General features: G+C 43.0%; 1 protein-coding gene across 1 annotated transcript in view; it reads left to right on the forward strand.

The window, feature by feature from the left end:
- LOC135218262 (small ribosomal subunit protein RACK1-like) overlaps window positions 1-22,228 on the forward strand; it is a 53,485-nt gene extending 31,257 nt beyond the window's left edge. The window contains exons 2-9 of the mRNA XM_064254435.1: window positions 3,214-3,323; window positions 11,925-12,022; window positions 12,271-12,381; window positions 12,959-13,030; window positions 13,163-13,297; window positions 21,413-21,523; window positions 21,747-21,887; window positions 22,018-22,228. Coding sequence (XP_064110505.1) covers window positions 3,215-3,323; window positions 11,925-12,022; window positions 12,271-12,381; window positions 12,959-13,030; window positions 13,163-13,297; window positions 21,413-21,523; window positions 21,747-21,887; window positions 22,018-22,197 — 957 coding nt within the window. The 5' untranslated portion in view covers window position 3,214 and the 3' untranslated portion in view covers window positions 22,198-22,228. The remainder of the gene's footprint in view (window positions 1-3,213; window positions 3,324-11,924; window positions 12,023-12,270; window positions 12,382-12,958; window positions 13,031-13,162; window positions 13,298-21,412; window positions 21,524-21,746; window positions 21,888-22,017) is intronic.
- The last annotated feature ends 1,292 nt before the right edge of the window (window positions 22,229-23,520 follow it).

A 23,520-nucleotide genomic window follows, 5' to 3' on the forward strand; every position in this document is an offset into this window, starting at 1 on the left:
TTATTGCATTACTATAACTAGAATTCATGGAAACATTTTGTAAATGTATCGGCGTATGTGTGAAGCTCCACTAGTTTTGCAACGATGAGTCATTTTGCCGTCTGATCGTATCTAGTTTAGGAATATTATAATTTTTCGGTGTTATTTGGTTGCAAAAAAGTGATAATAGACATGAATTAAAATAAACGTTTTGAAGTAACAAAGTAAAGTTAAACTAAATAATGCAGTTTGGAGTGAATTAAGACCAGAACATGTATAATTTCAATCAAATAAGGACTGTGGAGTTTCAGTTGTCATGGTAGTAAGGATAAAACTACCGATTACAAGGTAAAAATGAATTTCAGTTCAAACCATGACCCCGGGAATAAGAAGTTTCATACTTTCATTAATATAGGCAACAAAATGTTGTTTTATTGTGCTGATCACAATTGCAATCTTGAGTAAGATCAATAAATATTACATATACATTTACGCTGCTGATGTTCAAATGAGCGCTGTGAAGGACGTGAAATCCATGCCAGTTAATAAAGGCACCTCAGTTGGTTGACGCCATATTTGATTTAAAAACTGCCTGAAAACTTATTTTACAAAGACTTCACATACTTGTTTTAGTTCGTATGGCGCTTTCCTATATCACATTATGTTGATGAAACTTCAATCTTTTGAATGGTATGCTTAAAGATGTAATTGTATTCTTGTTTCACCAATTAAATATTGAGTGAATAAGGCTGATCCACCCGATGACGATGGATCCAAGGCGGTGTTTCCCCGAATGGTATAATTCAAGCTGGTTTTCAGGAAGTCGCCACTGTGTCGCTGCTTAGTCATTTACCCAACTAAAAATGAAAAATTGAGAATTTGGTCCCTTCACATCTCAAGGTTGCCAGAACTAATACATTGTAAAATATATGTATATAATATATAAATGATTTTTAATATCCCAGGAAAATATTCCACTTTCACACTTCTCAAATGCACACTAACACACATCAGGTTTCTTATAGGTTAGATGACTGAACGGTGACAAAGCTGCCACTTCCCGAAAAATCGCTTGAATTATGCTATTATTTCGTAATATAGGATAAAACAATTACTACTAGAGAAACGTAGAGGTGTCTGTGCTGCCAGGATGGGCCACAACTCTTGACTGTTGCTCATGGCGGCGAATTAAATTACTTTTGTTTGGAAGGTGGCTGCTATTTACCCTAATTAATCTAAGAAACCAAACTGGCCAAATAAATTGTATCCCAAATTGGTAATCCTTTGGAAATTCATTTTGGTTGATCTAAGTAATAAAGACACGGTGGGCATTTCTTTAGAAATTGCTGTTTCCCATATTATTTTAGTGGCTTATTAACAATTTAACATTAATCTACCTTAGTTTTTGTTGCCCAGATGTAATTAACTAATAAAGGGGGCCCCATTGGGAATGCGGGATTTTGAGGGGATAAACCACTGTGAGAATTATTCCATATAACCATGTAATACAAGGTTTTTCAGGTCTTAAGTGTGATTGGCTATGATCAGTATAAAAAGCATAGGCTATAGTAGTTAAACTATGCCTTATTGGCCACACAGTTGCCACAATTCTCTAATATTTTTTATACCAACTAAATAATGGTAATAATTCTGTTTTATAATGAAACTTCATGTAAAGAATGATAAAGTTGTTGATGGGAAAATGAATGTTACTAAAAATGTTGTCCTGAGATTTGACACCCACCTCTGTGCTGGGTTAGTGCTCCGTTGCCACCTCAACCCGACAAGGTCATTCCGTGTCACTGACTCACCATGGAAACCTCCCGCTTCTTGCTGCCCCTGCCTGCACAGTCAAGACTAAAGAAATAAATTTATAAAACATCATATGTTATATTTATGCAAGTAAAATAGATGCCATGATTACTACCAATTTCTTTGTATTTTCTCTCATAAAACTAAAGACAACTAGTACTACCAAACCCATCTGGTTTGGTAATTAAAGCAGGTTATGTGGAAAATGGCTGCCTTTTTCAGTAACAGCCCCTTGGTGATTAACGTAATGCATAATAAAAATGGTAAATATAAACGAACTGCATAAACAAAAATAAGGCAGTTATATTCCAGTTGGCGACTAATGGGAATCAATTCATGGTGGTGGATCATTGGATTTACAGTTTTTATAACATAGACTAAGTAAGAACCTGCCAACCTAGGTAATGTTTGATGGGGATCCAGAGTAGGCAGAGCCTCTTAGTGTAGGTATGGAACCCGCTGCACTTAATCAGGTAACGTGGTTGTTGGGGGGGGGGGGGGTTCTAGGGCGGAGGCAAAGTCCTTCCCAACGAGTTAAGGACAAACCATCTTTGTTCCATCATTTAGCATATTTTAACTTGATGCAGTGCTTTAAACTTCACATGATTACATAATTATTTAGTCATTACTGAACACTCAAATGCTAAAGGGATCTAAGAAGCAAGAGAAAAATCAACCCCCTTAGAAGGAAGATGAAGGTCAGTAAAATACAAAGTATAATAACTACTACGTAAATCCAGGTGTGTAAGTATCACACACAAAATAAAAATAATGGTGGCTTGCTCATTGACTAAAGTACCACTATTAAGACTAGCAGAAGTTTTCAAAGCCTGTACACATCGAAATGTGAATTTATTCATAAAAATTTTGCTATTTTTGGTTGTCAAGTCATTTCAGTGTAACAAACTATGGTAACATGCAAATATATTGCAAATACATCCAGTGTGAAAATGCTTCGGAGAACTTCTTCCTATGATTTGTCAGTTAAGGAAATAACATTTCAGAATAAGAATAAAGTTGTCCTCTTGTTGAGTATTGAATTGGGGAGGAACCCCAGGTTTGTGGTGTATGACTTTCTGCTGTAAGAAATGCTTTCTCCAGCAGTCATAATTTTATCAAGAAGGGGAAATGGGACATTTAATTCCTCAAGTTGAAACAAAATTCTGGTTGGTACAGTATTATACAGCATAATGTGCAATTCTAGAAGTTGCTGGCCTGAAATACACCAAAATCAGCTGTTTTGCCTGTATACTATTTACATCCATGAGTCGTTAAAATACACGAGCAGTAGTAGAACTGTCAGTTTGACAAATAACCCATTACCAATTTTTATTCCTGGTGAAAGAATACTTGTACAATGTGGAGGTTGTATTGCTAGGCTCAGCTTGCGACATTTCTAATGTTTATTCTTATTCCTTTCAGAATGAATGAGAGTTTGCAACTTCGTGGTACCTTAGTTGGCCACAGTGGCTGGGTCACCCAGATTGCCACTAATAGGAATTTTGCTGATGTGATACTGTCAGCATCAAGAGGTAAGTTTGCAAGAATGACCAAATAACTGCTTTGTTTTAATGCAGCTTTGATCAACAGTATAAATTTAAACTGACTGTTGCAGAAAACTGGCACATTTGTTGTTTTCCTGTAATAGGCAGTGGCCTGTATCATTATTCTGTTTTCAAACAATGGTTTTATATTGTACAACAATGAAAACTTTTAATATGAGCTGAAAATGAATAAAATACACAGTGCAAAGAGAGTAAAAGACATTTTTGTACAAGTAACTTACCCAGCAGATATATACTTAGCTATAGACTCGGTCGTCCCGACAGAATTTCAAAACTCGCGGCACACGCGACAGGTAGGTCAGGTGATCCACCATTCCCGCCGCTGGGTGGCGGGGTCTGGAACTATTCCCGTTTTCTAAGCCATAATTTCTCTGTCGGTTGAACGGACAACACCTATTGTTCGTTCCTCCATCTTGGATTTCAACTCGTTTGCCGAGAATTTGGATTGGTTTTTTGGTGACGTATTCTGTTTTTTCTCTGGCTTGGCATACGCTTATTGTGGACTGTTTTTCGACTTTGGTTTTGACTACTCTTTCACGATGTCTGACGCTAAGGCTTCACCTATGTTTAGAGTTTGCAGTAGGGAAGATTGTAAGGTTAGGCTGCCTAAATCGGCATTAGATCCTCATAGTATTTGCGCTAAATGCAGGGAGAATGAATGTTCTTTTATTAACACCTGTGTTGAATGCGAGAACCTTACGGAGCTTGAATGGAAGGAATTATCATCATATGTTAGGAAGCTTGAGAGAGATAGAGTGAGAAAGGCTTCAGCTAGGTCATCTAGTAGATCTTGCTCCTTAGAACAAGAAATTAACTCTCCTTCAACAATTTTCCCTTAGCCTCAGCTGCTTCTCCATGTTCTGAACATCCAAAGATTCTTCGTCAGAGAGGGAAATGTAAAAGCTTCAATTAAGAAACTTCAAGCTCAGCTACGAGCTCTAAACCAAGGTAAGAGTGGTGATAGTGACTTTGTGCAGTGTCCCCAGTGCGTTGGAGGGGGGCGGTCTGACCGGTTCCTCAATTGCTCCCTAGGCCTAGACCGCTTCCAAACTCCCAGGACCAGGGGAGGAGGAATGTCGAAAGCCGCAGGGAGGATGCAGAACATCCCCAACGGTCAGGCGTCCCTTCGGCAGATCCTGTTGTTAAGTCTCAGGCTGCCTCGGATTGCCGCAGAAAAGGCGTCCTAAAGGAGTGTTTTTCGGCCTCAGACTCTTCCTCTCCTAAACGAGGATGGAGTTCGGCCTCTCTTTCGCGCCCTTTGAAGAGAGCCTGGAAGGCTCCTAAAGGAGACGCGGCTGACTCCAGCCCAGAGCGTTTTCCCGAGGATTGGCCTTCGGGACCTAAGAAGACTAAACAAGAGGAGCCTTCTCTTCAGGATCCTACGAAGAAGCTTTTGGTTAATCTGCAAGAGCAGTTAGCTTCTCTCGTAGGCTCTTTTGCTAAGGACTCTACAAGGAGGAAGGATGTCTCGCTCCCTGTTAAGAGTTCCGCTAAGCGCCCGCTTCGTATAGGAGAGAACCCTCACGATCTCCAGGGCGTTTATCGCCTTCGTCGAGAGACTCGTCTGATAGTTGTTGTTCTCCTGAGAGAAGAGCCCTTTCGCCCTATAGGCTGTCTTCCCCGAAGCGCCCTCTGAGACGCCGCGAATCGAGCAGAAGTCTCGATCGGTTTTAGGTGCAAGGAACCGGGAAAACCCGATTTAGGTATCAGGATCCTTTGGGTCTGCAGGACCAGGAGCCAGACAGGCGCAAAGAGGCAGCAAGACGCAAGAAAGGGCGTCAAGAGCCTCTTAGAACACAGGATTCAGGACGTCAGGATTCTGCTAGAAGGCAGGAATCAGGACGCTATGAGCCAGGACGCCATGAGTCAGGGCGCCAGGAGTCAGGGCGCCAGGAGTTAGGACGCCAGGAGGCAGGACGCCAGGAGTACGTTAGGCGGCAAGTGTTAGGGCGCCAAGAGCCTGTTAAGCGTCAGGAATCAGGACGCGGGGATCTTTTCAAGCGCCCTGAATCAGGACGCCAGGAGCCTAGCAAGCGCCACGAACCTGGCGAACCTAGACAACAAGACTAGTAGGCGCAAGAGTGTTTCCGACAGGCAGGAGCCTCACTCTTCGTATAGAAGTGCTAATGGTTCCGCGCCCCCTTCCCCTTCTCGGGGAAAGGAGTTCTTCTCCCGGGAAGAGCCAGATCACTCCAAAACGATCTCCTTCTGTGGATCAGTTGGACCAGGTATCGGAAGACGAAGAGCCAGTAGATGTAGCAGTTTCTGACTACAAGAGACTTTCTCTTTTGCTGCTAAAGGAGTTCGGAGACTCCCTTCATCCTGCGGACCCTCCTTCACCAGGATCGTTGATGTCCAGCACTAAAGCTCTCAAGTCGTCTTCCTTCGTCAAGATGCGCCCCGCTCTTTGTATGAAAAAGGCATTAAAGACTTTTTCAGAGTGGTTGACTTCCAGAAGGGAAGCGGGCAAGACAGTTTTCCTGCCTCCTTCCAAGTTAACAGGCAAACCAGGAAGGTGGTACGAGACCAAAGAGCCGATGGGGTTAGGTCTTCCTTCTTCCGCAGATGCGGATTTTGCTTCCTTAGTGGACTCTTCTAGGAGGAAGTCGTTGCTGTCTGCTAAGGCAACTTGGGGCATGTGTGAGCTAGACCACCTTCTAAAGGGCCTCTTTAAAACCCTAGAAGTCTTCAACTTTATGGACTGGGCTTTGGGAGCGTTTAGCGAAGAGAGCTCAGGACACTGACTTTGTTTCCATGGAGGAACTTTCGAGCGTCCTGGCTTGCCTGGACAGAGCGGTCATGGACGGTTCTGTTGAAGTTGCCTCTCTTTTTGGAACGGGAGTATTAAAGAAGAGATCTGTCTTTAGCTCTTTCTTAGCAAGAGCAGTATCACCTTTGCAAAGGACATCTCTTCTTTTTGCACCGTTATCCCCGCACCTATTTCCACAAGAGACTGTTAGAGAGGTTTCTAAATCTCTTACGGAGAAGGCAAACTCAGGATCTCCTCACGCACTCAGCCAAGAAGTTTAGGCCGGCAGTGCCTATAGAGAAAAAAAAGAGAGACCCTCTTTTGTACAGCCCTTTCGAGGTGCCTCCTCTTCTAGAGCCCCTCTTAGAGGTCGCAGACCAGATAGAAGGAGTAGACCATCTAGAAGGTCCTTCGGGAAGTCTAGATGAGCAGGAAGTCCTCCAGACGAAAGTAGGCGCCAGGCTACTCCACTTTGCCAAAGTCTGGGCGCAGAAGGGAGCGGACTCCTGGTCCCTCTCTATCCTGAAAAAAGGATACTTGATCCCCTTCAGGGAAAATCCTCCCTTGACGACAACTCCAAGGGAGTTGACCGCAAGATACTCGGATCCGGTCCGAAAGCTTGCTATGTTGCAAGCAGTGGAACAGATGATTTCCAAGGAAGCGGTAGAACTGGTTCAAGATCTCCAGTCTCCAGGATTCTACAATCGGCTATTCCTGGTACGAAAGCATCGGGGGGATGGAGACCGGTTCTAGACGTCAGTGCCCTGAATTTCTTTGTATTGAAGAAGAAATTTTCAATGGAGACGTCTTCCTCTGTTCTATCTGCTCTTCGTCCAGGGGACTGGATGGTGTCCCTGGACCTTCAGGATGCGTATTTCCATGTGCCAATTCATCCGGCAGCAAGGAAGTATCTGAGGTTCATGTTCCAAGGGAAAGTGTTCCAGTTCCGAGCGATGTGCTTCGGACTTTCGACTGCCCCTCAAGTCTTCACGGACATCATGAAGAATGTAGCTTATTGGCTACATCTGGAAGGGATCAGGATCTCGTTATATCTGGACGATTGGCTAATAAGAGCCCAATCGGAGAAAAAAATGTCTGGAGGACCATATTAGTTACTCTAAAGTTGACAAAGTCCTTAGGACTTTTAGTAAATCACGAGAAATCCATGCTGACTCCCCAGCAGAGTATTGTCTATCTGGGGATTCAGATGGATTCTCGGGATTTTCTAGCGTATCCTTCGCAGGAAAGGAGAGAACGCTGCTTAGAAAAGGTGTCAGTCTTCTTAAGGAAAGAACATTGTTCCGCGAGGGAATGGATGAGCTTACTGGGGACCTCTCCTCGATGGAACAGTTCGTTTCCTTAGGAAGACTTCACCTACGACCCCTTCAATTTTATCTGAAGGAGAAGTGGGATTGGAAGTCCAACAATCTAGGAGATACATTTCCAATCTCGAAAGGGATCAAGGAGAATATCCGTTGGTGGTTAGATCCACAGAAAACTAAGGCAAGGGAATCTCCCTTCGCTTACAGAACCCTCGCCTAGCGTTGTTTGCAGACGCCTCAGATTCAGGGTGGGAGCGACCCTAGGTTCGGAAGAAGTGTCAGGCACTTGGGAAGGAGAACAAGTGTCCTGGCAATAAACAAAAGAAAGAGCTAACAGCCATTCATCTAGCTTTGGTTCATTTCGAGGAACAGGTCTCAGGTCTGGGGATTCAGATTCACTCGGACAACACAACAGCCCTCGCTTATATAAAGAAACAAGGGGGGACGCATCCTTTTCCCTGTACGAATCAGCAAAGGATCTGCTGATTTGGGCGCAGGAAAGGAAGATCTCTCTCCTCACAAGGTTTGTTGCAGGGAGAGAAAAATGTCCGGGCAGATCTGTTAAGCAGAAAAGAACAAGTCCTACCCACGGAATGGACTCTCAATCCTCAGATTTGCCAACAACTTTGGCATCATGTGGGGAAGGCCCAATATAGACCTGTTCGCGACCAACAAGAATCACAGATTAGAAAACCTATTGCTCCCCGATCTCGGATCCTCAAGCAGTAGCAGTAGACAGTTTTCTGCTAGATTGGACGGGCTTGGACGCATACGCCTTCCCTCCTTTCAAGATAGTAGGAGAAGTATTGAGGAAGTTCGCTTGCTCGGAAGGAACAAGAATGACCCTCATCGCTCCCTTCTGGCCGGCTCTCGATTGGTTCACAGAGGTGCTGGAGTGGTTAGTGGATTTCCAAGATCGCTTCCACTAAGGAACGATCTTCTCAAACAACCCCACTTCGACAGGTTTCACAAAAACCTCCCCGCTCTAAGTCTGACCGCCTTCAGACTGTCGAAGGACTTGTCAGAGCAAGGGGCTTTTCACGAGAAGTGGCGAAGGCTATTGCAAGAGCCAGAAGAGTCTCCACTTCAAAAGTATATCAGTCGAAGTGGGAGTGTTTAGAAGATGGTGTAAGGGAAAGAAAATATCCTCCTCCAGTACCTCTGTAACTGAAATCGCAGATTTTCTCCTATATTTGAGAAAAGACTGTAACCTGGCAGTTTCAACAGTGAAGGGTTACAGAAGTATGCTGGCCTCAGTTTTTCGACATAGAGGAATAGATCTGACGAATAATAAAGATCTTCATGACCTTATAAGGTCTTTTGAGACCACGAAAGAACATGTAATCAAGAAGCCTAGCTGGAACTTGGATGTGGTCCTCAAGTTCCTAATGTCGGAAAAATTCGTACCGTCTCACGCAGCTTCGTTTAGAGACTTAACTAGAAAGTCATTATTCCTTTTTGCGTTAGCAACAGCCAAGAGAATTAGCGAGTTGCAAGCTTTGGAAGGTAAAGTGGGGTTTAAGAAGGATTCAGCGATTTGCTCCTTTAAACCATTTTTTCTAGCAAAAAAATGAAAATCCCTCAAAGCCTTGGCCAAGAAGCTTTGAGATAAAAGGACTAGCTTCATTAACAGGGAGAGAACTAGAAAGGACTTTGTGTCCAGTCAGGGCACTCAAGTTCTACCTGGAGAAGAAGAAGTTGCTGAAAGGTACAGAAGAAAGTCTTTGGTGCTCTGTAAGAGATCCGAAAAGAGCGATTTCTAAGAACGCCCTTACATACTTCATAAAAGATGTAATAAGGGAAGCTCACCTTAAGTGCGAAGAAGAGCATCTCAAGGTTCTCAGAGTGAGAGCTCATGAAGTGAGAGCCATAGCTACGTCTATGGCATTTCACAAAACATGGTCGCTTCAGGCTCTTATAGAGTCGACATTTTGGAGATGTAATTCGGTGTTCGCCTCGAATTACCTAAGAGACGTTAAAATTTCGTACGAAAAGTGCTTTGCTCTGGGAGCGTATGTTTCGGCGAATTCAGTGCTGGGAGAAGGGGCTGAGGCTAATCCTTCCTATTTAGTTTAAGGCTTAAATTACTGTTTATTGGTGGTTGTTTTTATTGGTTAATTGTCAGAGGGAATAGGGAACCCTCTTACAATTCATAGATTGTAACAATACTAACATGGTCAGGTGATCGGGATTGGCTTCAGTGCTCTTGGTGATTTGTTTAATAAACCTTAACTCTGTCATGTAAGAGGGCGAGTCTCCATTGATATGACATAAGGTCAAGGCTCTACCATGTAAGTGGGTCAGCCCCCATTGGTATGATCCAGTATAGGCTCTGTCGCGTAAGCGGGCTAGCCCCCATTGACACGATCCAAAGAGTTATTCAACCATAGGTTCATTCCTCGTTGAAACTCTTGAGGCAAGCAGACTCATCGACAGTAGTCATGAAGTCTTCAGCCCAATAAGGTAGGAACTATGGATTATGTTATCCAAGAACATAGGTTGTTTTTTCCCTGTTTTTTAATGTATTTAGTTTAAGTATTATTTTGTTTTTAGCTGTCTCTTGCCCGCCACCAAGGGTGCCAATCAGCTAAGTATATATCTGCTGGGTAAGTTACTTGTACAAAAATGATATTGTTAAGATACAATAAAGTTTTGTACATACTTACCTGGCAGATATATACGATTAATGGCCCACCCAGCCTCCCCTCAGGAGACAGGTGGAAGAGAAATTATGGCTTAGAAAACGGGAATAGTTCCAGACCCCGCCACCCAGCGGCGGGAATGGTGGATCACCCTGACCTACCTGTCGCGTGTGCCGCGAGTTTTGAAATTCTGTCGGGACGACCGAGTCTATAGCTAAGTATATATCTGCCAGGTAAGTATGTACAAAACTTTATTGTATCTTAACAATATCATTCTTCCCCATAAGGGGTGGTTATTCCCATCAGTGCACTAACTGTGGCACGCTAGGTATTACTTAAAGTTCTTGACAGCATCCCTTTTACCCCTAGCTGCAACCCCTTTCATCCTTTTTCTCTGCCTCTGTTCATATATTCTCTCTTCTGTCTTGCTTTCCATCCCATTCTAGCAATTGTTTCATAGCACAACTGTTTCCCTCCTGCTACACCTTTCAAATCTTTTTACTGGCAATTTCCGCTTCAGTGCTTGAATGGCCTCATGGGTCCCAGGGCTTGGCCTTTGGCCTAAACTGTATGTATATATTCTATTCTAAAAGATATTCATATGATTGCTTTTGGAAGCTGCATTTAACATATTACTGACAAAATAACCTAATTTACATGTAAATTAAAGGTATCTACGCTAGTATTAATGACTGTAATGTGTTAACATTATTGCTAATGTTCTCAGTTCTTTGGTTAAGCCTTAATGGATGGATTCACTTTTATGAGCGTCAATATTACGTCCTGTCAATTTGAAGGAATCTGGGCAGGAGAGTTTCCCATGCTATTATAGCCCATAAATTCACAGTGGCAACTTTTAGACTTGAATCAAGAAGTAGGCAGCTCATGATTTTAGTTCCTATGTCCTATGTTTTGATAGTGTACTATGAGCTGTAATTAGTTTTATTTGAAAAATACAATAATTAGAAACAACATACATAACTTGGTGAAATTTAGGATTCTTTTGAAAGAGGCCCCACAAGGGGGTTGTAATTAGGCCGGCCCCGAAGAGTTAATAACAAATAGCAGCTTCCATAGGCATTTATGTGAATTGAATTGAAGGTTTGGTGAAATATTCTTGAATATTTCACCAAACTTGAATTGAAGGTTTGGTGAAATATTCTTAAGTATAGTGCATTACATGTTTGCAGCCATGAACTTTTGAATTATACTACCAGTATGTGAAAGAATTTCTCAGCGCTTTTAGTAAGTCATATGTCAGAGAGCTTGTAGTAGAAGTGCAGGTGTGATAGTTTTTTTTTTTTTTTTTTTTTTTTTTTTTTTTTTTGTCCCATCATTGATTTTTGGTATTTACCAGTGTGACATTTCATCCTTACATCCCTTTTACAGTAGCCACATGTTGCTACTTTTTTTAATTGGGGTATTCCCTTACTGCTTTTTTGTCCTCATAAATTTGCTTTTCATATTTTCACATCTTACCATTCCATTCAACTGCTGGTACTAAGACACTGGCTCTAGGGGAAATGTAGACTCACCTGCATATAACACGTAGGTCTCTAGTAATTATAATTTTTTTTTTTTTTTTTTTTTTCTGCAATATAATATTGTGACAAACAGTAAGAGATTGACACCAGTAATGCAAAAGTTTGTGTAGTTTTCTCTCATTTTTATGCTGCTATTTACTTCATGTTTAGTCTATGCTACCTTTAGTTGAATTAAATGGCTTAGCAGATCTAGAGTAGTAACTAGTGACCAGTTTGAATTACTAGGGACAAAAAAAAAAAAAAGGTTATTGCGGGGTCCAAAGATTTTAGGTATACAAAATCATTGAAGTTAACCATGTCCTTCTTTATAGACAAGTCCTTGATTCTGTGGAAACTCACACGCGAGGAGAATAATTATGGCTTCCCACAGAAGAGATTCCATGGACATTCACATTTCATCTCTGATGTAGTAAGTGTTTTTCAAGTTTGTTTAGTAATGATGTTCAATAGAAGTGGTAGTCTTTTGTCTTGCAATTATTTGGTCAGCCATCTTAAAAAGTACTTCATAATTCCTTCATGCGTGCTTCATCCCTCTTCACAATTTAAATGTCTCTCTCATTGTCTCTGAACTCTGAATACTTTTCACTTTGAGGGACATTTTTGATTGACTCAAGACAAGTTCGTAGGTACGGCAGGATTTAAAATTTATCTTTTTAGGTACTTTCCTTGGATGGTCACTTTGCATTATCTGGATCTTGGGACAAGACACTGCGCCTTTGGGATTTGGCTGCTGGCAAGACTACACGTCGTTTCGAGGACCACACGAAGGTGTGACTTTGGTGTTTTGCTATGGATGTCTTCAAAAATGTCAGGAAGCTTTTTTTTTATAATATTTTTTTTAGTAGTTAGAAGAGGACGCTGAATTAATGGTGAGTATGCCAACTGTTCGTACACTGTGGATCAGATGGTTAGTATTGAAATTTTATCTAATTTTTTGTTTGTACCTGATATTTTAGGGTAACAGTATTTCCACTTCCAGGAAGGTTAGGCATGTTTTATTTAATCAACAACCCTTGCTAATTACAGTAAACCAACTCCAATTGTTTATTGGCCTGCGATTGATGGTTTTTGTTTAAAGGAGAGGGGAATGTCTAGTTTGGAATTAAGTTTGACGTTAAAATGAAATGGGGTGTTAGTCTGTTCTGTACTGTATGTTGCTTCCCATTAGTAATTACCATATGTAAAGATGAAAGTTATTCCTTTCTGTTGTGACATCACGAAGAGGGAGGGAGGGGTACTGTTTTTTATCTTCTTAATTCCAAGATCTCTTGCCCTTGTTTTATATCGGCACAGCTGGGAAGATTGAGTACTATTATTTCATTTCTCTATTTCAAATTTTATACAGGATGTCCTCTCGGTGGCTTTCAGTGCTGACAACCGTCAAATCGTGTCTGGTTCCAGGGATAAGACCATTAAGGTAAGTACTTTTGGTGGGACTTTCTAGAATTTTAACTTGTCATTCTAGGTGGTTGTGTGTAAAATACTGAATAGTCAAGTACAGTCACACCGTAAATGTAGCAGTTCTTAAAATTTATTGACTTTTTTTCAGCTTTGGAACACACTTGCCCAGTGCAAATACACAATTCAAGAAGATGGCCATTCTGACTGGGTTTCATGTGTTAGATTTTCTCCTTCTAACAGCAATCCTATTATTGTATCTTGTGGATGGGACAAGGCTGTAAAGGTAATTATTATTTTTTTTCTTCTTCTTCTTCTTCGTGTATTGCCCTTGAGGGTGATTATATTTTGGGTCCTAATTATTTTTGTTATACAGGTTTTTTTGTGTGTGTAAACAGTAGTACGTGGTATGCATAATGCAGTACCCTTTATAAATGTTGAATTGTTCATACACGAAACAAACCTTCGGTTTTAACATTAGGATTTACTAGCGCCAAGCTGGAAACTGGTAGAATTAAAATTACACTTGTGAGATCCAGGGACTAATGGCATCTATACCAGGTCACGGGGCATGTATACCCAGAATGCCCACGGCTACCTGTGACCCATCAGTTATTTTCCTACCGCCTTTAAGATAAGACGTGTTACTGTCTATCTCATTTAAAGCCGGTTTTTCAGTTTGCCCATTCTTTATCCATTTCATTTTTTATTTTTCATTCCTTTTCTTTCTCCAAGTGTGATCAGTGTGTGGTAAGAGTGTATACGTGGTATGATGGAGAATTTTGCCTCAACATCGGGATCGTCTACCGCTTCGAAGAGGAGACAAAGGAAATGCCCAGGAGTCAGTGGCTTTCCATGTTCTAGGTTCCTAACTTCGGTGTCGACGGATCCTCATCCAACGTGTAGTAGGTGCAGGGAAAACGTATGTACGGTTACTAATCCGTGTTCTGTTTGTCGCGGTTGGTCGGTGGAACAGTGGAAGAAGTTCTATGGGAAAAGCCAATACAAAAGGAAGGGGGTGACGCCATCTTTGGATGACCAATCCTTACCGGCTTCTTTTGTATCGGTAATAAACCAGGCTGCTCCATATGTTTCTCCACCTGCTTTTGAATTGTCTCATACCCCTTCGGTTTCTCCTAGCGGTTCTGTATCGGAAACGTCAGGAGGGGCCTTGGGTAATTTTATGAATAATTTGCATTCTCCTTTGTTCCCAGCAAGTAGAGGGGGAGATCCGCCATCTTTGTTCCAGGCTCCTGCTACTCAAGCGCATAGGTTAGATGGTACGTGGTCAGCGCTAGGCCTACCAGGCGTACCAACCTTGGATGGTCTGCTTGCGCATTATATGACGTCACGGTTCCAGCAGGGTCCGGCAGCGCTGAATGTTCCTCATCCCCCGGGTCTTGCAATTTATGGGAATTAATGCCGCGGCTTCACCATCCCACTCAGTATTTACAGCGATGCAGAACGTGGGAGGTAGTTTGGCAGCAAACGTGCGGTTGCCAGCAGAATCCTCTCAGTCTCTCCCTACGAGAGGGATGACGTCACAACATACGTCACACTCTGAGATGGCAGGCGTGATGACGTCACAGACCGATTCTCGGCCTTTTCGCTGCACCCAGACGCTAATACGCCTTCTGACCCGTCAATGCAAACTGTAATGCAGAAATTACAGGATATAGAGGAGAGAATGAATAAGAGAGACAAAAAGAAAGTGTGATTCGCCTTCTTCGTCTTCTTCCTCTAGTTCGGTGTCATCGCTAAGTCCGATAACGTCACGGCGAGCGCCAGTCAAGCGTTGGAGGAGGATTCGGGAGTTCCTGGCGGATCCTCGGGCCAAGAGGAGAAGAATCAATTCTTCCTCTTCTTCGGACCAAGACTGTCATTTCCAAGTCAGCAAGAAGGTCGGAAAATCAGTGGCTATTAAGCACAAGGTTGGCAGACGAAGCCGTTCGCAAGAGTCCGAACAAGCGAGAGAGGTGACGGGCGGCGAGCTAGTGGCCGAGGCGGAGTTGCCAGTTCGGATCGCAAAAACTGGTAAAATCGACGTTGGCGGCGAAAAAAAGGGGGTGCAGCAGAGGATGGAATGCAGGTCCCAGTTTCGCCCCGTAGGCCGTTCAAAATACGTACGAAGGACGATAAGGCTCCTATTAAAAGTACGAAAAATAGAGAGTTGGCAACCTCGGCGGATACGTTCGTGGAAGGCAGTGTCCGTCTGGATGGAAGGCCGAGGCCGGGCTCACCGACGCTCGAAAACGATGCCAATGCTAATAGAGACGAACTTACCTCTGTCTTAAGGGAGCCTTCATCGTGGAGATCTAGACGAGATTCTCGCTCTAGATCCGTGAGCAGAGAAAGAGTGAGACGTTCTCGTTCCCCTGCTGACTATCTGGGATCGAGCCAACAGCGGCCAGCAAAGATCAAAGAGACCGCGGCCGTAGGGGCAGGCGGCCGTGGAATTCCGGGCCGTCTGTCAGAAGATAGAGGCGAGACAACATCCCATCGTTGACGGAGAGTGGTACACTAGAGCCGGAGGAAGGAGAAAACCAAGAGTTTCTGGCCTCGTATGCAGAGGTTATTGATTTGATTCGTCAATTCAATAGCCTTTCGGAGAAGACAGAAACACCGGCCAGTATGCTTCCTCCTGGAATTGACATGGCGTTTGGACTAAAGAGGGATACCAAGGTGTCGTATGAATTGCCTTGTTCGAGTCATGCGGAATCGGTCTTGCAACACGTAAACGCAAAGATTGCAGGGAGGGATAATTCCTTAAGATCTAATAGATCATTTAAATTTATTCCCCCTCCAATGATAAAACAAAGGAAATATTATACGACACCGAAGGTCCCTTTGCTGTCTAGACAAATGAACCCTAATGTTGTAAGGTTAAGGCCTGGATTAACCTTGGATCAGGTTAAAATGGAGTGCCCTTCGATGACGTACCAAGAGGCTGCTACGTTAGAAGCAACAGCTTCTTCTGTCTTTCAGGCTGCGTCCTGGTTAGACCTTTGGTCAACAGCAGTGGCGAAAATTGCATCCTCGGAAGCAACAAGGAAAGTAGTGGATGAACCATTGTTCATTAGATTACTACAGTCAGGGTCCAAGGCGATTGCGTACCTGACAAACGTAAGTGCCAATGTTTGGGCAAATATCCTGCTAATGAGGAGAGATGCAGCATTGGCTAGACTAAGCCGCAATGTGGATTTGGATTCCCTGTTAGCAATGAGGAATGGGGATATCTTGGAATCGCAACTACTGTTGCCAGAGGTCATACTGGAAGAGGCGATAGATAGAAGAAGGATGGACACTAACGATAGGTTGGTGCAACAGGCAGTTAGGAAAACGTCTAACAGCCAAACTACTCCTTTGGAGGGAAGACAACAGCAGATGTCTCGAAAGAAGACAGTGAGACATAGCATCCCTAATAGAGTCACAAGACCCTCTTCCCCAAAGAGGATAACTCATCGGCCCTTTCAACAAATAGAAACAACAGAGGAAGGGGCAATAGGGGAAGAGGGAGAGGCTCAAGAAGATAGGATGGGCGCCTCCCATCACTCGGCCACACCAGTGGGGGGTTGCCTGGCAAATCACTGGAAGGTGTGGCAGGAACTAGGGGCAGAGCAGTGGGTGGTGGATGTTCTCAGGATCGGGTATTTGATTCCGTTCGAGGTAACCCCGCCCCTGACAGATCAACCATTACCCCACGTCACTTATGCCCACAAATCTCAGAAGGCCACTATTCTGCAGGACGAAGTGAAGAAGATGATGGAAAAGGAGCTGTGCAACAGGTATGCAGTCCGACAAAAGGCTTCTACAGCAGGATTTTCCTGGTACCCAAAGCCAACGGGGAGTGGAGGACAGTAATAGACCTGTCAACGCTGAATCTGTTTATAAGGAAAACCAGTTTCAAGATGGAAACTCCGAAAACGGTTCTACAAGCAGTCAGAATCGGAGACTTTATGTTGACAGTCGATTTAAAGGACGCATACTTTCAGATACCAGTCCATCAGTCTTCAAGGAAATTTCTCCGCTTCAGTCTTGCAGGGAAAGCTTTCGAATTCAAGGTCCTGTGCTTCGGATTGACAACGTCTCCTCAAGTTTTTACAAGAGTGTTCACCCTCGTGTCGGCGTGGGCGCATGCTCAGAGGGGATCAGGCTAATAAGATACCTGGACGATTGGCTGGTGATAGCAAAGTCCAGGGAGAAATTACTCAGGGACAGGGCGGCCCTCCTGCAGCTTTGTCACAGCCTAGGTATTGTGGTGAATCAGCAGAAGTCGCAGCTGGATCCAAGTCAACGTTTGGAATATCTGGGAATGGTGATAGACACAACTCAAGCCAAAGTATTCCCGACAGACCAAAGAGTAGAGAAATGCAAACAAGTGGTGAATGCCTTTCTCGGAAAGCAGACACAGCCAGCAAGACAGTGGCAGGTGGTGCTGGGAATCCTAACCTCCCTGGAGAAGCTAGTACCACAAGGGAAGGCGGGTAACCACCTGCGGTCTCTACAATGGAGGATGAAGGAGTTTTTGGTCACCAACAGTAGATCACCCGTACGAGCAAATTCCCTTGTCGGCAGAAGTGAGGAAAGACTTGCTGTGGTGGGTGGACGACGACAATCTGACAGTGGGTGTCCCCCTTCAACAATCCTCCCCAGACCTCTTGCTGTTCTCGGATGCGTCACTAGAAGGCTGGGGAGCCCCCATATGGAGGAGTTGATGGTGTCAGCAAAATGGAGTTGCAAGGACAGAGAACTCCATATAAACGTGCTGGAGTTGAAAGCAGCTTTTCCTGGCTCTACAAGAATTCAGGGAGAGAATAAAGGGACACTCAGTGGTATTGATGTCAGACAACACCACAGTAGTAGCTTATATAAACAAGCAAGGAGGCTTAGTTTCTCGGCAGTTACATGTGATGACAGTTCAACTTCACCAGTGGGCTATAGAGAACCTGGTAGACATCAAGGCCAGGTATATTCCGGGAAAAAGAAACATAGTGGCCGACAAGTTGAGCCGCAGGGATCAGATTCTGGGAACGGAGTGGTCCCTACACCAACAGGTAGTGGACAGGATGCTCATGTTGTGGGAAGGACCGATCATAGACCTATTCGCAACAGGTACAACAAAAAGTTGGAAGTGTATTGTTCAGTAGTCCCGGACGCAGAGGCAGTAGCAGAAGATGCGCTACAACACCCCTGGGACAATCTGGACGTGTACGCATTTCCTCCATTTTGTCTAATCCGTCAGGTTCTGAACAGGGTAATGCGGTCTCAGAACCTCGAGATGACCCATGGTAGCCCCGTTATGGCCGAAAGCAGTGTGGTTTCCAGACCTACTGGAACTCCTAGTAGATGTGCCAAGAGAGTTACCTCCATGGAGCAACCTTCTGTGTCAGCCTCACGTGGAGAGGTACCACCAGTCGGTGAAGTCCCTATCGCTTCACGGGTGGAGACTGTCAAGTATCTCCTCCGAGAGCGAGGGTTTTCGCAGAAAGCAGCAACTCAGATGCAGGTAATATCAGAAAATCATCTGCGACAGTATACCAAGGAAAGTGGTCAGCATACTGTGATTGGTGTCGTAGAGGGAACGTGTCTCCACTCGGTACCACTATTCAGCAGTTAGCAGACTTTCTGATATATCTCAGAACAGAAAAACATATGTCTGTTTCTGCAGTGAAGGGGTACAGGGCTGCTCTAGCCTCAGTCTTACGAATGAAAGGAGTGGACATATCGTCTTCATGGGAGTTGGCCATGCTGATGAGGAGCTTTGAACAGTCATGCCACCAAAGGAGCTAAAAGCCCCAGATTGGGATCTGACCAAGGTACTGAGTAGTCTGACAAAACCCCCCTACGAACCACTAAGGCAGTCCACGGATAGGAGCCTGACCCTGAAGACAGTCTTCTTATTGGCCCTGGCTTCAACCAAAAGGGTGGGGAGCTACATGGCCTCTCATATCTCATAAAGCACTCGAGAGGTTGGAGATCAATGGTGTGTGAGTTTGTCCCAGAATTCGTGGCAAAGACCCAAAATCCAACAATAGTAGACGGCAGATTCGACTCCTTTACCATACCTTCCTTGGCAGACTTTGTACGACAATGACAAAGCTGAGATGCTCCTGTGCCCCGTCAGGGCACTAAGGGAGTACTTAAAGAGAACAAGGCACCTCAGGCCGGGGTGCCAGAGGTTGTTCGTAAGTACAGGACGGAACAAGAAGGAAGTGTCCAAGAATACAATATCATTTTGGCTAAGGGAGACGATCAGAGATGCTTATACTGCAGAAGACAGAGGGTCAGATAGCCAGGTGGGAGCTAGAGCTCATGACATCAGGGGTGTGAGTGCTTCCCTGGCATTTTAAGAAGAACATGTCTGTGGATAAAATTCTGAAAGCTGGCGTGTGGACAGCGCCAAACAACTTTCACCTCATTTTATTTGAAAGATGTTGCCCATAGATCCTTTGGACAACCCTTTTCCTTGGGTCCAGTGGTGGCGGCCCAACAAGTGATATAGTTCATCCAGTGCCCCTGGCGGGTCAGTTTGCGTCTAGTCTAAGATGAAGGTATGAAAGTATGAATGAATGGGATGACTGGTCTTTTTTCTTTACTACTTTCTTCCTACTCCTTTAACTACGGGCAATATGAAGGAGAGTACCGTCATGTGCTGGAACGGACTAGATGCAGGTGAGATGGTCAGCCATACTGTGAAGCTATCTTAGCTGATGATATACTTTTCAGTAGCAACACACCCCTCTGGATAATAAGGAAAAGAGGGGTGAAGGTGGATCCAGTCGCAAGGGACAAGAGTAAACAGTAGAATGGTATCTACACCCAGTGGGAGGAAACCAATAGATCCGCTTATATCTGTGGTCCTAGGTTCATTGTCCATTCTCTTAGAATTTCCCTATATATTCGGAAATGGATAAGGTGGCAAACTCCCAGTCAGTTGTAGAGACTTACCTCCCTCCAATAGTAAGTCTATCCTAATGTTAAGACCGAAGGTTTGTTTCGTGTATGAACAAATACCAAATTTGTAACTAATTTGTATTTTTCATAACTAACAAACCTGAGGTCTTAACAGTTAAAGGCCCACCTCGAACCACCCCTCTAGCAGTCTAAACTGGGTTAGAAATATAACTGATGGGTCACAGGTAACCGTGGGCATTCTGGGTATACATGCCCCGTGACCTGGTATAGATGCCATTAGTCCCTGGATCTCACAAGTGTAATTTTAATTCTACCGGTTTCCAGCTTGGCGCTAGTAAATCCTAATGTTAAGACCTCAGGTTTGTTAGTTATGAAAAATACAAATTAGTTACAAATTTGGTATTTTTACTGTATAGTCCAGAGTATTCCATTAGGAATCCTGAGTGTTAAGATTATTTTAAACTTTTTATTGAATTTCAAGACCCTGAGATTTTGTCAATTTTTGTTTAATTTGATTATGTGCCTGTATTAGTGTAGGATGAGTGTTGAGTGTATTATTCGGTGGGCTTAGTATGAGATTTGAAGTGAATTTTATTTTATTCGAGTGGCTGTGAGAAAATGTTCACTATGCTGAACTGTGTGCGAGTAAGGATAGTATTGTTGTACACCAGGGGATTCTAACCAAGACATTTTCTAGATGGATGGTGAAATTAGCAGCCATTTGAAAACTGTCTATTAAAACTTTCTTTTCCTTTACTGCAAAGGCCATGTTAATAATGATTACATTATAGGTTCACAAATGAAATTTTATTTTAATAAATTGGAAGCTTGCTTAATTTGGATGTTGTATATGGTTTCATGACTAACTTACCTATACTTCAAAGGCCATGATGAAAATGATTGCATTACATTGTAGGTTCTTGTGTGTGAAATTTTATTCTTTTAAAATAATTTGTAAGTCATTAATCACTCAGGTTGGATGTTGTATAAAGTTTTGTGACAAGCACTTGCAACATGGTTGCCTTCTAGCATACATTGCAGATTACAGTTCACAAATGGCTCATAAGGATGATTAAATTTCTGAAAAGACACAGCTAGATATCGAAAGGCATGGCAGTTCTGAGCAACAAACGAACCAATGTACTCTAGAGTGTTTGTTCATATTGATAGTGTTCTGTAAGTGGTTACCATTGACATAAGCCTGTTGTGGCTCACTAGCATGGGAGATTCTATGCATCTTGCAACTCCAGCTGGTTTTCCATCTATCATTGCTAAAAGTCTTGCTGTTCAAGTTTTTACCTCCCTTGCTAAATTTTTCCCATGTCTATCATACCATTTTAATGGTCAAAATTTTAACGTGTGCCAAGGTTTGCTGCATCACAAACCGTAAGCGCCACCCGCTGGTTTGGGGTGTTTCTGGAAGTTACATTGGATTGTATATTTAAAGACATTCTTGTAATGAAATGTTTCGTTTTTAATCCTGTAGGTATGGAGCTTGACAAACTGCAAGCTCAAGACTAACCATTATGGCCATGCTGGTTACTTGAACACTGTCACAGTTTCACCTGATGGTTCACTCTGTGCTTCAGGAGGAAAGGTGAGTTTCACTATTTTTGAAAATGTCATACCTCCCTTGTATTGTGGTTCCACATGTAATTTTACTGGTATTGTTGCATGTCCATAAGATAATGCAAATTTAATGCTATCTATCGACCAAATGATAGTGCTTTTACGAATGCCATTCTGTTTTGAATAAAGTTCTTAGGTAAATTGATTGTAACATTTAGTAACTAACCAATCTTACATTTTACTCTATCCAGGATGCCAAGGCTATGCTGTGGGATCTCAATGATGATAAGCATTTGTATACTTTGGATCACACAGACACCATCAACTCTCTCTGCTTCAGTCCCAACCGTTACTGGTTGTGTGCTGCTACTGGCCCATCTATTAAGATTTGGGTAAGTTGCTAGTCTGCATTATTTAGCTGTGTGGATTTTCTTATTATTAAAACCATAATTGGTAATAGTGGGTTCAATTGCAGATCTGGGCTTGTAACGAAGTTGTCATTAATTGGTTATTGTGTTGCAGGACCTTGAGGGTAAGAACATGGTTGATGAGCTGAAACCTGATGTCATATCACAGAACACCAAGGCTGAACCTCCCCAGTGTCTCTCTATGGCTTGGTCTGCAGATGGTCAAACATTATTTGCTGGGTACAGTGACAGCAAAATCAGAGTCTGGCAAGTTAGTGTTACATCTCGTGCTTAAGTCTATATATAGTAAAGACTGATGCAGTAAATTGCTTTTCTTTTATCCTTGGGTGCTATTTTCTATAACCTGATAGCCAAGTTTGAAGAGACCATGCAATTAAAGGTTCATCATTGTAGTATTTTTTTGTCAGATGATGCAACGTATTCTTGTAATGCCTCAAAAATGGGTTCTTGTTCATCAGTACTGTACTGAGCAGACAGAACAAGGCAAGTTCATTGCATGGTGTGCCTTGTGTTTCTCACATATAAAATGCATTGAAATGATGGGAGAAGCTAGCCCACACTTAAATCTGGCTTAAAACCTTGCCTGGTCCCAAAGAAAGTTTCCAATTTGGAACAAAAACTCCAGATGATTTTCAGCGTTAAAATGCAGGGTAAAGCAGTCTAGCTGCCCTAAGGTTATAAGAACGTAATTGTTGGCCTATTAAATCACCCAGGGAACACAAGCCAAAGTCATCTGTATAGGAAGTTTAGAGGCTTCAGACCAGCGCTCCTTATGAACCTTATGAATTAGCAGCTAGTTCACTCGAAGGTTGGTAAACAACCAATCACTGAGGGCTCCTGTCGTGGAGACAATTTCCTCTGTAGGTGAGTTTGGTCAAAACTAAGTGTGGGATTTCTATTTGCCCTGGTCTTAACTTTGGCTTGGAAACTGTTGTAGGATCTTAAACTGGTTTGGATGAAAGCACAGGGATCCTAGTCTTAACTTTATTTTGTTATTGTTTTGGGGGGGGGGGGGGGGAGAAATCTGTAGGTTCTTGAACTTGTTTGGGAGAATTGAAGAAAAGTACAGTATGCCGGTATTGAACAACCTTAGAAGTCTATGGTAATGACAATAGTTACTTGGAATGTTGTTCTTACTGATGAGCAATTTATGTAGCAATATACCAAGCCAGGTGTGGTCTTCCCTTTACGATATGCTAATGTAACAAGTTTTTGGTAGTGAAAAAAGTACACTCCACCTACGGAAAGAAGAGTTGCATAAATACATTCATTCCGTCACTCAGATACCTTCAGTGTACTTGCTGGGTTATCAGTTAGGGAGCATTGTCCACCAGCTGATAACCATAACCCATTTTAGGGTGTGGAAGTCTGTATGTGACAAAATTGATAAGTTAACTACACTGAAAGTAAAGCAGAACCCAACTTCGTAATGACAGGCAGCTAGTAATTTCTCAGTCCTGTTGATGTTGGTTGTGGTTTGTGGTCAGTTCCTTTGATCATCCGAAATGTCTAAGAAGTCCGTTAGGTTTTGCTGTTGTTGAAGTTTGTTATTGAGAGGTGCTTTCATGGGAGAAATTCACTCTTAATTACTTTGATT

Source organism: Macrobrachium nipponense, chromosome 9 (genome assembly GCF_015104395.2).
Source record: "Macrobrachium nipponense isolate FS-2020 chromosome 9, ASM1510439v2, whole genome shotgun sequence".
NCBI lineage: Eukaryota > Metazoa > Arthropoda > Malacostraca > Decapoda > Palaemonidae > Macrobrachium > Macrobrachium nipponense.